The following is a 15,666-nucleotide window of genomic DNA, read 5'->3' as shown; positions in this document are numbered from 1 at the left end:
TAGAGTGCAAATGTCATCTACTTAAAGAAAATGTGACCACCTGATCAATTCATGCAGCAAAATCACATAAAATAAATATAAGAAATGCCATGCTAAAGAGGCTGCAATGATGTAATGGAACCTATGTAAAAAATATTATTTGTGGTGGGAACATAAGACTGAAAATGTCATTGAAAATGCTGACATAAAAATCCCATGAGAATTGAAGATTCAAACTGACAAGCATCTAGAAGACAATAAGTGAGACATAGCTGTGGTTGAGAAAAGCCAAAGATTGGATTATATACAAAGAGAGGGAAAAGATTATGAAATATTTAGACATTCACACTGATATTCATCACCTCTGGGAAAATAAAACAAAAGTGTATCCAAGACCGATCACTTCCAGTGAACTTACAAACCATCTGGAAGCAATTATCATAGATAGGATCACAACAGCACATTCACAAAAAGTGACTCTTATTGGCATGTGCCATATTATCTGATGATACCTTGCTGATTTCTAAATAATTGGATAGAATCTGAATTATTGACAATCCAAAACTCCAATTGGTAACATTTGGTAGACCGTGAAACTGTTGATGACAATGACAATAATAATATTGTATTAATATAATAATATATTATTCTTTTGGACCAACAATGATTTGGTATCTTTCAACTCTCTTGGGCCTCCATACTTACCAAGGGTCCTGCAAATATCTCCAACAACCCTGAATACTACTGAAGAGAAGCTGACGCTCAACCTTACAGTTTTCATGCTTGGCAAGCGAAGGCGCAGCATTTTGTGCTGAATGGTAAACAACAGCTTGGCATCTGCCTGCACCCCGTATTTATCTAGTGTCCAGTGAGTTTTTAGGAGCCAGCATTGCTTTTGTTCCCACCAAAGAGCATAGTCTGACCAGTCTTGGGATACACCTGAAAAAACAACAACGACAAAGAAAGAGTGAGCACTGAGACCTTGTTGGAACACGGCTAATGTAAACAACATTTATTTTGAAGTTATCAATGAACTGAGATTCTGGTTCTATTTTTTTATTTGTCACATCAAAAGAAGACACCTGGTTCCAACAGCTGGGTTTTCTGAAGCTCTCCTAGGGATGGGCAAGGACAGGGACTATAGGTAGGAGTGCCATGAGGGCAGGACTTTGGGGCAGAAGTCTAGGGCAGAATGTGTGTGTGTGTGCAAATATAGCAGATTTGCCTATCCACATTTTGAAGCAAATGAAGTAATGCATGTCACCATTTAATTATCCTTCTGCCCCATACCTTTAATAAGTCAGAGTCTAAAATTACCCAACTCCAGCACTGGTTATAAACAAGTGCAAAGGAAAGAAGAATCCACTGGTCCCCTTTCTGCTTCTCTTTGTTCTGTTCTTTAGGGAATAATTATTCCTTCTCCTTACCATTTTCGTCTCTATGAGCCATTGACTTAGAGATATGATAAGCAAAGATCCATAAGAGAGATATTTCTGACTATTACAGAAGTTAAACTTGGGAAAGATCTTCCCTTTCAGGGTCAGAATTTCTTTGATGATTCTCAAAGGTTTTGGAGGAGATGTCTCCTCCTTTTTATGGCCCTAGGATGTATACTCAGCACCATAGGATTGCAGCCCAAGAGCAAAAAAATACATTCTTCCATTTATTATGGTCAATTTATGATATATTTCCAACCTCAACACTGACCAAGTGGAACCAAGGTAAGTTTCTTACGCCAAAGGATTAGAGCACAACCCCTCCCTTTTCTACTTTATCATTTGATATATCTGTACAGTAACTGAAGACAGGATACTGTATTGATGAGTATTTATACTCAAGTACCAAGAATGTTTAATTCCTTTAGAGAATTTTACAGATGGATTTTGATTTTATGCTCATAATTCAATGACTCGTCATAACTGGGAACAGATCTGGGAGGACTTACTCTTTTGGACTACAACCTGCAGAATTCTGCAGATTATGGGAATTGTAGTCTAAAGAGTAATTTTTCTAAGCTTTGAATATATGTGAAGGGGAAATGAGAACCACTATACATAACATAGCAGACTGAGTGCTGGTCTAAAGATTATAGAAACCATAACTGAAATACCTATTCACTCCAAACTTAATCAGTCACAAAGCACTCACTCACCAGTTCCTACTCACTTATCCCTATCTCTCAGGCCAACTTTCACAAAGATAAAGCCTGGGAGGTGATGATGTTCACCAGCTAAGACTCTGTGTAATCACTTTTCTCAACCAGCTCTGTATTCTCCCCACATATACTCCATGGTACTGCTTACTTTGTGGTACATTTCTCATACTAATAACCGTTACATGTTGTAAATATTTTCACAAACATTTACAACATATAACTGATGAATTTAGTCCTTGTTATCCATTCTAGCTTCAAAAGCAGACAACATTTATTGGATACTTGGATCTCACAAGAGGGTCTCCAAATAATAAGTGGGCTTGCTAGTGATTTATTCTTGTGGCCAAGACCCTCCACCTTTCCTCCCCCACTGTCATAGTAGAAGTGAAATCCAATTATGCAGTGAGACTTTCTCATCCTTTCAATCCTCACAATGCATCAAAATTTACTCCAACCTTTCAGAACAGATTTCGAGGGTATGTGAGGAGCTCCAGAGGGAGGAAGTACCTCCTCTTGTTTCACTGATGGAGTTATTTCCATCCTTAAGGTACCACCCTAAGTGCCACCCTAACTAAATCAGATGACAGATAGACACAGAGCGAGAGAGAGAGTAAGAGAGAGAGAAAGAGCCGCCTAGATTGTTGGGAGCAAGTGACCTAATGTCAGAGTTAGAGGAATGAACAAATAGATATAGTTTTTTGTAGGTTTTTCGGTCTATGTGGCCATGTTCTAGAAGGTTTTCTTCCTGACATTTCACCAGCATCTGTGGCTGGCATCTTCAGAGAATGCTACTGCAGTAGTAGAACATGCCACAAACCTTCCTGGGCATAAAATACTGTTTGAAAACACTGAAATTCTGGACCATGCCAACAACTACCATGTCAGGATGCACAGGGAAGCCATTGAAATCCATAAACATCTGGAGAATTTCAACCGGAAAGAAGAAACCCTTAAAGTGAACAAAATTTGGCTACCAGTCCTGAGGAATAGCAAAATGAGGACTCAGCAAATACAAATCAGAAACCATTCAGAGTCAGGGGCTTTCCCAGCAGATAATGGTCACCAATTAGCAGGCATTAATCCTCTTTTGCATTAGCCTCCCAGCCTGAGGCCTGCCATCAGCACAGAACAATACACATGCAAATCACTCCTGCATTCCCAGGCTCACACAGTATATTGTACCCACTTTTTCCAGGCAAGCATTCTCTAAACATGCCAGCCACAGATGCTGGCGAAACGTCAGGAAGAAAATCTTCTAGAACATGGCCACATAGCCCAAAAAACCCACAAAAAACTATGGATGTCGGCCATGAAAGCCTTCGACTTCAACAAATAGATAAACAGAATAACTTGGGTATCTCCTCCATATTTTTCCAAATCTTTATGTTGACTACTATTCTTAGGCCTTCATTCTTCTTCCTCTAGCAACAGATATGAAAGTGCAGAAATCACCTCTAGGGAATTTCACAAATAACTTTAGAGCCTAAATAAGTCATTTCCTCCAGCCCATAAATGGACTTTCCCTACATATTAAAGAGTGTGTTTTTCCTTTTTTCTTTTTTTCGTTTGCCTAGTACCAGGTTCAACAATTGTTATTTTCTAGTCAGTAGTCAAAAATGAAGGACTAGGCTATTTATTTTGTCAGGACAAACATCAAATAACTCTTACACAGGTAAGATTAAACCCATGCTGCTGAAGTGATGGGACTTTTTCCCCTCTTCTTTCCGCAAGCAGCCTTGTTTTCCCCCTATACTACACTGCTCTGAAAGGTGTCCCAAATCTCAAAGCAGATTTTGAAGATGTAGTCAGGGGCTCTCGCCATAGAAAGGCACAAATATATTTGTACTCACTGATTTGTTCGACAAGTTTGAGCATCACCCCTCCAATATGAAGATCTCCTGATACTTGGAGGGTGCTCTCTTTTGGTTCTTCATAAGGGTGATCAATAGTAACAACGAGCTCCCAAGAACTGGAACCATATTCATTTGCAGAAATCATGATGCTATTCAGAATTCCACAGACTCAGGGATGGAAAAACACTCAACATCTGTTGAAGAGGAGAAACTAATTGTTATCACAACAAGCACATTTTGCCCAGGAGAAGACAGAAATTAGAGTCCCTCTCCAATATATCAACTTTTGCAGTTTGATTTATCCTCCTGACAAGGCTGGCAGTTTGATTTGACCTCCCAAGACATTTTGCTGCCTGAGGCATAGAACCAAGTGGTATGCCCTTCCCCAGTCCAGGTGCATTGTATGCAAGGCCAGGCAAATTGTTTTGTCACCCGAGCAAGAAAATCATTCAATCGCTTTTCCACTTCCCTAGAAGAAAAATAATACCAATAGTAACAAGTGTATGCTTCCCTTTCATGACACCTAGGATGAGTAGCTTGAGGAGTCCATCTCATGCTTTCTAAATCAGTGGTTCTCAACCTTTTTACTCTCTAGATATTTTGGATTTCCAGAACCCTGACTACTGGTGAGGGACATGAAATCCAATACATCTGGAGGCCAAAGGCCAAGGACCCCTAGTCTAAAAGATGGGATGACTCTGTTCTTGGCTTTCACACAGGTCACATTTGAACTCACACATCTATTATTTACATTTTCATCTTAAATGGTGGCTGCTAGCCTGACACCATCAATTCCATAATACCATATTCACAACAAATGTTCTGAAGAGATACCACTAGTTGCTTTACACAGTTCATGATGAGAACCAGCTATAATAAAACTGAACTTGCAGTTTCATTCCCAATCTAGACTAGACACCATTCAGCCAATATTGCAGTAATCTATTTTGTTGTTGCCACTATCTGTTTGACACTGGGCATCCCCACTGATCAGCCCTGGCAAACATTTTGGAGCTACTTAAGCACACTATGATCCCTATATCCTCAGGACTAGTACTCATGGTTTCAGTTACCCACATCTGAAAAATGTATGTTTTCTCTAGGCATTTTCTAAGTCATTCAGCGTGATTCTAAGGTATTCTTCTGGCACACGTTGACCACAGAAACACACTAGAGGACTCAAAATGCCTAGAGAGGTGTTCTCTCTACGAATCTCATGGTCCTCCATCACGACTCAATGGCCAATTTCCACTGGAAGTCATTTCAATAGCGTTCACTGTTATTCATGGTTTCACATTTCCACATTAAGTCTGGGGACATATCACTTGTGGTTATGGGGGGGAAGTCATACTATTTGTCACATCCAATGTAACTATTTCCTTCTTAGTGTTACTTTGGCTTCCAGTGGAGCTCCATGTCTATTGTTGACTTTTGACTTCCATGTTGGTGGAGCAGCGCATCTAAAATGGGATTTTCCTGAAATCCAAAGGAACTATCCAGGATGCTGAACACGAACCCCAAATAGGTTAAAAAAACTGCAAAGTTCCTTTAAAGTTTGGAATTTTCTAAGTGGTTTTACTGCCCCACTGGCATAGGAACCATCTGCTGCCACTGGCTTGGACACCACACTCTTGAGGTACCAGAGAAGTAATATTTTATCTAGTGTCTTGTTTCTTAAAATGTGGGTTATAGTCTGTAAAATCTTGTGCCACAGTTTTTTAAAATTTAATCTTTACGGTGTATGCAATTCTGAGAGGAAAACTTAAGTAAACAAGAGAAATAGATAAAAAGATATAATCACAATTTCCTTACCCTTGTTTTTCAGGCTTTAAGACAGGAGTCAGGGATTTGTTGCTCTCTGGTTGTCAAAGCCCAATTCCCATCAGCCTATACAGATAAGAGTATCAGTACAAGAATATCTGCTGGGCTATAGATTCACCATCCAGATTTTAAAGGAAACTAAACAAAATCTGTTTGCCTTTAAGGTGCCTTGGATCTCTTCTGAAACAGTAGCCCCATAAGAAAAATGCTTTTCAGAAACAAGGTGCTACCCTTGCTTTCTTTTGATATGGTATGAAGCTTCTTTCAAACATAGGCTGGAATTGTGAGGTCCTCCAGATGTTGTTGAACTACATCTCCAGCTAGCAAAGGAAATGGTGAGGAATGCTGGGAGTTGCAATTCACCAATATTTGGTGGGTCACACAATTCTCACCAGCTTTTAGGGTGAAGGGCATGTAGTAGATTTCTGTGAAGATGACTTTTGAAGGAAGTAGCTGGAAATTCTGGGTCTTGGCTTCTCAAATAGCCACAGCTTTCTCCACAATCCTAGTGCATCCCCTGCCACCAGAGCAAAACTACTACTAGGAACTGGAGATTGTGACAAAATATTGTTTCCAAACTTCATGGAACACACACCAAAAAAACCTCAATAGTTCATATACAGGTCTCTTATCCCTTATCCAAAATGCTTGGGACCAGAAATGTTTAGAATTTTGGAATATCCTGATTTGCATATGCGTACAAAAAGAGTACTTGGGGATGGGACCCAAATTTAAACACTAAATTCATTTATGTTTCATATGCACTTATACACATAAGGTATATAAGGAAGGTAATGTTATACAATATTTGTAATACTTTTGTGCCTGAACATTGTGTATGTCTACATTGAGCCATCAGAAAGCAAAGCCCATGCAAAAAGTTTTAGTGTTTAGAATATTTTTGGATTTCAGAAATCTAGATAAGGGAGACTCAACCTGTACTTCAACCAACATACCAAGTACTGTATACTGTTTCCCAAGCAGCTGGTTTTTTTTTTTGTTTGTTTGTTTTGTTTTTTGAGTCTCCAGTAAGTTTCCAGTAACTCTACAGTAAGTTGCTTCCATGTAAGCAACAACTAATACTGCAAAGATGATTCCCCCACCCCCAGTAATCAAAATCATACTGTTTGTTTTACACTGTTTTAATGCTTCCTTGCACTAGATATGATTGTAGTGGAGAAAACTCCTTTGCTGTCTCCAGAGTTGAGAAGTGATGCCTGAGGAGAAGCATTTCTACATCTCCGGTTACCAAACACATATTGACTCAAGAAGAAGAATCTTGGGACAGCTCATAATGATTCACAGATTTATTAGGAATCTTTGCTGGGTTTTGTTCCAACAGGTTAACCCAACTCCCTTCCTCTGGGATACACAGATCTCAGAAAAACAATGAAGAATTCTATGGCACCTTGAATAATAATCAAATTAATATGACACAACTTTACTATAAGACTTTACCCAATTCTCCTAGGCTTTATTCACCCACCTCCTTCAAACTCTCCAAACACCCTTGCAACAACTGGTTACCTTCCCAGAGCTCCTGGGCTGCATCTGCACTGTATAAATAATCCAGATTGATGCCACTTTAACTGCCATGGCTTAAGGCTATGGGATTCTAGGAACTGTAATTTGTTGTGACACCAAAACAGAGCTCTGCAGTTTGTTATGGCATCAGAGCAGAACTGCTATCCCCAGAATTCCATAGCATTGAACCATAGCATTTAAAGTGGTGTCAAACTTTGGAGTTTATCAAACGGGAGGAATTTCTCTTACATTTGAATGAAAAGAAAGTGGGGCCAGAATGCATTCACTTAAAGTCGCTAGTTTCGCACAATTACGTGAATGCGCATTGTGTTTGAACTGGCTCCCCATTGCCTAAAATAGCATGCCATTGCCCGAATTTGTGTGTGGCAGTCTATCACACAATAACGTGAAACCTCATGATTGCGTTCGGACTGACTTCCCATTGTCCGAATTTGTGTGTGGCGGTCTATCATGCAATAACATTAAACCCCATGATTGCATTCAGATTGCCATTGGATTATACTTCCAATTCCCCTTGTCTGATAAACTCTTAGGATATTTCTGCCGTGTGGATAAAATCCTAGAGTGGAACTTTAATTGCTTAATACCAAAAGAAACAGTAGGATTTTTTAAAGGAAAATTGTTTTAAGGACCAGTGAGTATGCGCCGGCACCCCCCCCCCCCCCCCCCTGAATGAATCCCAAGCAAAGAGAAAGCCATTTCTTTTGAACGGCACAGAATCCCACAAGTTGGCTAGGGGATTTTGGGAGTGATAGCCCCCCCCCCCCCCCCCACCAACACATACACACACACATATATATATATATATAGAGAGAGAGAGAGAATTCAACCATATAGCTGTTCTAGGCCTGTTACAGACAGGCCAAAATAAAGCTGCTTTGAGTCACTTTGGAGGTATGGTATTTCAATTATGCATGCATCCTAAGAGGCCAAAAGCCGCACCAAAGCCATGCGCCAGTTCTAAGGACTGGAGTGCAGCTTTGGTGCGGCTTTTGGACTCTTAGGACACATGCATCATTGAAATACCATATCTCCAAAGTGACTCGAAGCAGCTTTATTTTGGCCTGTCTGTAACAGGCCCTAGTCTGTAAAATCAGTAAGTAGAAAGATCTTGTAGCACCTTTGAGACTCACTGAAAGAAGGAAGTTGGCAGCAGGAGCTTTTGTAGACTTGAGTCTTTAAAAGCATTTGAGAAAGTAAACTGAAGCCTACGAAAGCTCCTGCTGCCCACTTCTTTCTTTCAGTCAGTCTCAAAGGTGCAACAAGATCTCCCTACATACTATATACATACATATTTATATTTATATTTTTAGAGATCTGTCCCCCTGATGGGGATCCCCCTACCTGGAAAAACTTGGCGCATAAGTCAGCTCCAGTGCCCCTCAGTTGGGTGCCCAAATACCTGCTCTCTCCCAGCCAGAAGAAGAAAGGCTTCTTCCTGCAGGTTCTGGCTGTAACACCTAAAGAGGAGGCGGAGATGGGGATGATGATGCCTCTCCCAGCCCCACCTTTCCTTCTGGCTGGCTGCAAGGAAGCCAAGAAGAGGCAGGCAGGTAGGCCAGGTGGGCTGGGCCCAAGACTGTCTGGCCCTGGAGGAGGAGGGCAGAGGGAGAATAAGTTGGCAGGAGAGGCAGTGCTCTCCTTCCCTTAGAGATGTCCTCCCCACCAAGGAGGACAAGGCACCACAAAAGGGAGGATCTTCCAGAAAAAGGGAGGAGATGGCCAAAGGAAAGCACCAAACACTCCCTAGGAAGAGAATCGAATTGTTTTAATAATTGTTAATAATTTATTTAATTGTATCTCATTGGGATATGATGGACAATGAGACATTTATTGTAAGTTTATTGTATTTTATGGATGTTTTATTGTTAGCTGCTTCGATCTTTTTGGAGAAGCGGGATACAAATAAATATAATTATTATAATTATCTGTGCTTCTGAGTCAAAAAGGAGGGCATTTTTTGAGTGCCTCCTGGACAGAAGGGGGCATGGAGGACAGCCCCTGGGAAAGGAGGACCTCTGGTCCGCCTTGTCTTCAAGGAGTAGTTGCTGTGTCCAAAACAAAAGCTCAGAACTCAATAGGTAAATCCATGCTTCTTAGCCATGTTCCAAAAGGAGGGCATTTTGGAATGCCTCTTGGACAGAAGGGAGGCATGGAGAACAGGCCCTGGGAAAGGAGGACCTCTGGTCAGCCTTGACTTCAAGGAGAAGTTGTTGTGTCCAAAACAAAAGCTCAGAACTGAATAGGTAAATCCAAGTTTCTTAGCCATGCTCCAAAAGGAGGGCATTTTGGAATGCCTCCTGGACAGAAAGTGGAAAAGGAGGACCTGTGCTCACCCTGCTCCAAAGGCTCCCTCTGCCCCAGTGGAAAGGAGGAGGAGAAGATCTTGCAGAGTCCCTGGACTGCCCACAGCCTGGCAGCAGAGCTTGGAGACTACCACTTCCAGAATCCTCCAGTGTCTCTGTGTGTAACATATTACTGTATGTCCTGTATAATATATACTGTGTGATTAGGGTTGCCAGGACCTCCAAACTGGGACAAATGTAGGACAAATATAGGACAAAATTTTCAAATGGAGGGCACATTTTGAAAAAATGGAGGATGCTCAAAAAATTGATGGTTTTTTTTAAAAAATTCATATAAACGCATGTTTCTTAGGCATGATAAAAATGGAGGACATTTGGCATTATTCCTAGACAGATGGCAGAAATGTGCTTCCCTTTCTGGCCAAAAACCAGAAGAGGAGGAAGAGTGGAAGAAACAGAGGAGGAGGAAGCGGAGAAGAAGAAAAGGAGGAAGAAGAGGAGGAGGAGGAGGGGTAAAGGAGGAGGAGGAAGAAGAGGAAGTAGAGGAAGAAAAAGGCGAGGAAGAGGGGAAGGATGAGGTGCAGAAGAAGAGGAGGAGGAGGAAGAAGAGGAAAAAGAGGAGGAAGAAGAAGAAAAAGAGGAGGAGGAGAGGAGACAGAAGAAGAGGAGGAGGAGAAAGAAGAAGAAAGGCTCTTTCCCCTGTCTTGAAGCCTCCCTGGCCGGCGGAGGAAGCTTCAAGGCAAGGAGAAAAGGGTCTCCCTTCACGGAGAGACCCTTCCTCCCTGCCTTCAAGCTTCCCTGGCCGGCGGAGGAAACTTCAAGGCAGGGAGAAAAGGGTCTCCCCGAGGCGAGACCCTTCGTCCCTGCCTTGAAGCCTCCGTGGCCGGCGGGGAAAGCAGCAAGGGAGGGGAAAAGGGCCTTGCCGAGGCGAGACCCTTTCCCCTGGCCCTCCCAGCCCACCTCCTTGGCCGGCGGAGGAGGCCAAGCAGGGAACGAGCCTTGCTGAGGCAAGGCTCTTTTCCCTGCCTGGCGTCGGTGGGGGGGGGGGTCCCGGGGGCGGGGCCAAACTGGGGTGGGACTGTGTGGCCACGCCCCAAACTGGGAAAGTTCCGCCCCCAGGCGGGATATGGCAACCCTATGTGTGATAGATGTTCCTGCTAGCCACTGGGTGACCTGAAGCAAGTCACACTCTCTCATCTTCATTCCCATTACCTTTTAAACCAGATCACAAATCAGTTTGAACCGGTTCAAACGACCCTGGTTCCCACTTAATCCAAATCGCTGAAGTGATTCTGAGAGGGAGGCCATGCTCCAGACCCATTTAACCCGGGTCTTTTTGACGCTGATTTTTTCCACTTCTTTCTCGATAAATCGATTCTGTGCAAGTGTGAACCATAAGCGGATCGGAATCGATGCAAATTTCCCCTTCGGCTGGCTGGAACCGAAACATTTTGAATTGATTCATTCATGAATGGGAACCACGAGTGGGATATCTGGATGCCAGAAAATGACAAAAAATGCGATCGGGGCAAGTGTAGTGTAAACCATGATCCAATGCCAAATCGATCCATCGGTTCAGATCACACACCTATTTATATGTAAGTGGGAATGAGGCAAGCAAACCTGTACAATATCGGGCTGTGACAGAACCTCAGGAAAGCAGATACACTAAATTAAGCTACCAAAGTTCATCCTACAATCGTCCCCCCTTTAAATCTAATGCTAACTCATTTCCCTCCCCTTTCTTAGTTATGTGGACAAATATAGAAAAACAGACATTATTAATAAATTGTTCTGTTATTTTCTCCAATAGATTCCCAGTTCATTACTCAACTCTAACGTAAAAGAAAGAATTTTCTTTGCGACTACCTGCTCTCAGTCCATGATATTTTAGTTAAAAAAAAAAAAGATTTGCAGAATCGATCAGTGGGATAAGAGGGTTTCTGAACAGGATAATTTCATGGCCATTGAGTGGGACCCAGATTTGAAGATTCATATCCTCAAAACTGTGACAAAGATGTGACTCACTAACAGATTGTGTGCGGGGAAATTCAATGCCGTTGTGTTAGGTTTCCTTAATGTTTTGGAATCAGCGTAAGAATTCTAGCAGACCAGGTATGTCTCATGGTTACTCACTGGGGAGGATGGAGTTTGCATGACTTCATGAAAGCATGTCTGGGTTGTCACTGGTTTTCCTCCCCATTTTCTTGTCAAGTTCAGACATGAAAATCTCTGTAAGACATGTGGAGCATACTGAAATCCCAGCATAAATGAGCCTTGTGGCTAATGGTTTGAAATACGGGTGGGAAAACAATGTGGTCCTTGAGTTAATTTTGCTGGGTGAGATAAGATCAGGGTTTGAACAAGTGATATGGGTGGTGGTGGGGAGGTAGAAAGGGACGTGAAGAGTTTTTTTGTTTTTGTTTTAAAATCAGTTTTCCAACTTCATGGTAGAATTCTTACCAAAACCTTCTTTGAGCTGGCAGAAAAACATAAAGCTAGGTTACTAGAACAACTTTACATAGCATACAATTCAAAGATATAGTCGTGTTAGTCTGTAGAATCAGTATGTATAGAGATCTTGTAGCACTTTTGAGACTAACTGAAAGAAAGAAGTTGGTAGCATGAGCTTCCATAGACTTTAGTCTACTAGTAAATGCATCTGAGGAAGTAGACCGAAAGCTCATACTGCCAACTTTCTTTCAGTTGTTCTCAAAGGTGCTACAAGAGCTCTATTTACATAGGACTTTATCACACAAGGGCCCTTATCACATGAACCAAATTTGAAGTTATCCCAGGGTCAGTGTGAAGGCAATGCAGTGGCAATCATGGGGTTTCTATCAGGAGCCATCTTAAACACAATTGGGAGTCATTTCGGGGTTAGCTAAATCCTCTTTCCCTAACCCTAACCCTGGAATGACCCTGGAATGATCCCCGATTGTGTTTAGGAAGGGTCCTGATTGCGTTTGGTGTTGTGTGATAAACAAACTTGAAATCCCATGATTGCCCCCTCCTTTCTCTCTCTCATATGTGTGTGTCTTTGTGGTTTTATGGAGTTTGCAAAGGGGAGCCTCAACCTGCCTCTCTCTGACACAGATTTTGGGGCAAAGAGGATCCCTTTCCCTGGTTCCCCCCTCCCTGGGGCATGTGGGGGGGCACCTGTGGAAATGACAATTTTGAGCATGCTCAGAAAAGGTATTTCTACACTGGCAATGGGGATTTGTTCATTTCCTTTTGATACCCAAATTCGAATCTGACCCTAACTAATGTGCCTTTAACCCCTTGTTGTGCTCTTGTGTGTGATAAGCATTAGCAAATGGGCTTGCTTTCCTGGGATGGCACCACTTTAACCATTTTTGGGATGACAGCACATAGCTCCCCGTGTAGCAATCTTGTTTAGTCTGCTGTAAGTAGGCTGTGTCCCAGTTGAGTCTTTACTGCCAGTGCCCCATACATAGGAAATTGGCACATGGGTGGAAAAAGGGGAAGGAAAAGGCAAAATCTCAGGATAATGGCATGATCGCAGAAGATTATCAGATGATGCTGTGCTCAGTCAAGACTTCTCCTGGGAATAACCAGCAATGCTCAATCCACAAACCATTCACAGGGAATTCCCATGAATGACTTCTCAACAGCGTGACTGAAGCACAATTGGCAGTGTGCGAAAGCAAATTGCATTTCATTCACACTATTGGAGAAGCAATGTGGGATCTTTAAACTTTAAAGGGATCGCAGGAAGCAAGCTGGGATCTTCAGACTTTAAAGTGACTGTTCACTTTCACTTTTACACTCCTCTATTGCTGCAGTGTTTGTTACCATGTCCCTTGTAGTCACTGTCTTTCCTCTTATATATTTTCTGTCACTGCCTTGATTCCATTTCCCCTTCCCTTCCATTTGGCTGGGGGTAAAATTAAGGTGGGGGGAAAAAGAAGATGGAGGATTGTTAAAGAAAAAGCAAAAGATGATTTTTTTTAAAGCTGATTTTTGAGACGCAGCACGTTTACAACACATTTAGCACATTTTAAAAGGAACCGTAATAAACAAGCAGCCTGGGATCTTTAAACTTAAAAGGACTGCAGGAAGCAACCCAGGTTTAAAGGGACTGCAGGAGAAGGATACATGTGCAAAATGATCAATGCCAATGAACTAATGATTCATTCATGGGAATGTGCTTTGGCGTTTATGTTTCTGAATCGCTGGGAAGCGAAAGTGTGTGAAACTATTGAGTGCTATAGCGCTACTGTTGCTTTTTCTTTTCATTACCGGGTTTATTTCTGAATTTGGCACTGGTGTGATAATCTCTATACTGTAGTTTTGTATCACACTTTTAGATCTCATTGGATATCGGAAGTAGTATAGAAATTACATTTATCCTGATTATTTATTTATTGCACTTGTATCCCACCTTTCTCCCAAAATGGGATCCATGGTGGGTTCCAATAATTTAAGAAACAATAACAGCAAAAACACTGAATACAAAAGTTAAAAGAGAATGTATAACACTACTATAACTATTGTTAAAAACATGGATTGAAACAATTAAAAACACAATATTATTTCATTTAAAGATTTTTTAAAAATATAGCACACCATATTACACATCCTCTGTGGTGGTGTTTGCCTTCAAGTCGTTTCTGACTTATGGTGGCCCAGAGGTGAACCTGTCATGGGGTTTTCTTGGCAAGCTTCTTCAGAGGGGTTTGCCATTGCCATTCTCTGAGGCTGAGAGAGTGTGACATCTCCAGTGTCACCCAGTAGGTTTACATGGTGAAGCTGGGATTCAAACCCTGTTCTCCAGGGTCATAGTCCAATGCTCAAAACACTACGCCAGAGTGTAGATGCACCCTAACTGGGTGAAAGAAGTTGTAGCATAAGCATTAGCAGACTTGGTCTGTATTCTCAGATATATGGAGATGCCCATGCATCTAACTAGACCGAGTTTGTGAAGTCTATTTATTTATTCATTTATTTCAAGGATTTATATCCTGCCTTTCGACCACAATGGGATTCAAAATGAGTGGTAGGAATAATTCACCAAGTTAGTATCAAAGGTGATCTGGACACCCGAGCCATTTTAAGTTCAGGAAAAGCACAAAGTGTTGCCAACAAGCCTCGAAGATAATTCCCCAAACGTTTGGCCAAAACTTACCAAATCTCCCCAATATCTCACCAAATACTTATTTCAACTCTCAAAATTACCGTTAAAACCAATCACCAAAACCACACCAAAGGCTCTGAAAAGTACCCATTCTGATGTGAAAGTCACCAGATTGGCAACACTAGGAAGTAACTTCTGGTCATTTTCTGTTTTCAAAAAAGGGCTTTCCTAGGCTTAAAATGGCACAAGGACCCTAAAAAGATGGTGAAAATGCCCCCTAGTTCTTAGAGAATATTGAGGGACAATGGAGACAAGAAAATGTTATTTTTGTGGTAGAATGGTGTGGGGTGCAGCCCCTCAAGGTCTCATAGAGAGTAATGTGCCCCCCCCCCCCGGCCTTCTGGAGTTTATCACACAGGAGGAATGTCTCTTAATTTCGAATGAAAAGAAAGTGGGGCCAGAACGCATTCACATGAAATTGCTAGTTCATCAAATTTACATGAATTTGAATTGCATTTGAACTGACTTCCCATTGCCCAAAAATAGCTTGCCATTGCCCAAAATTATGTGTGATCAGCTCTCACGCAATAACGTGAAACCCCAAGATTGCGTTTGGACTGACTTCCCATTGCCTGAAATTGCATGTGGTAGTCTATCACGCGCAATAACATTAAACCCCATGATTGCGTTCGGATTGCCATTGGATTATACTTCCAGTTTCCCTTGTCTGATAACATCCTCTGACTGACATGGACGCTAAGGCTCCAGCACTAACCACAACAGGGGTGGAAAATTTGGTGGACTGCATTGTCGATCAGCTATAGCGCACTGGCTAAGAGTGCTGGGGCTGATGGGAATTGCATTCCAGAAACATCTGGAGTCCTCTCCCATGCTTCTGCCTCCTCCACT

At 41.9% G+C, this 15,666-nt stretch overlaps 1 protein-coding gene across 2 annotated transcripts in view; it reads right to left on the bottom strand.

The window, feature by feature from the left end:
• Window positions 1-9,705, bottom strand: part of FERMT1 (FERM domain containing kindlin 1) — a 39,433-nt gene extending 29,728 nt beyond the window's left edge. Inside the window, exons 1-4 of one of the 2 annotated variants that reach the window (XM_042438112.1) lie at window positions 9,690-9,705; window positions 5,800-5,874; window positions 3,985-4,181; window positions 685-918 (exon numbers count right to left, since the gene is read on the bottom strand). In XM_042438112.1, coding sequence (XP_042294046.1) covers window positions 685-918; window positions 3,985-4,132 — 382 coding nt within the window. In that variant the 5' untranslated portion in view covers window positions 4,133-4,181; window positions 5,800-5,874; window positions 9,690-9,705. Of the gene's footprint in view, window positions 1-684; window positions 919-3,984; window positions 4,182-5,799; window positions 5,875-8,697; window positions 8,799-9,689 lie in introns of those variants that run through there. The other variant, XM_042438102.1, reaches the window with a different exon arrangement.
• Between the last annotated feature and the right edge of the window lie 5,961 nt (window positions 9,706-15,666).

The sequence above is a fragment of the Sceloporus undulatus genome, chromosome 1, assembly GCF_019175285.1.
Source record: "Sceloporus undulatus isolate JIND9_A2432 ecotype Alabama chromosome 1, SceUnd_v1.1, whole genome shotgun sequence".
NCBI classification, from domain to species: domain Eukaryota; kingdom Metazoa; phylum Chordata; class Lepidosauria; order Squamata; family Phrynosomatidae; genus Sceloporus; species Sceloporus undulatus.
The sequence above is the reverse complement of the archived record's forward strand: the minus strand, read 5'-3'. Positions and strand labels throughout refer to the sequence as shown.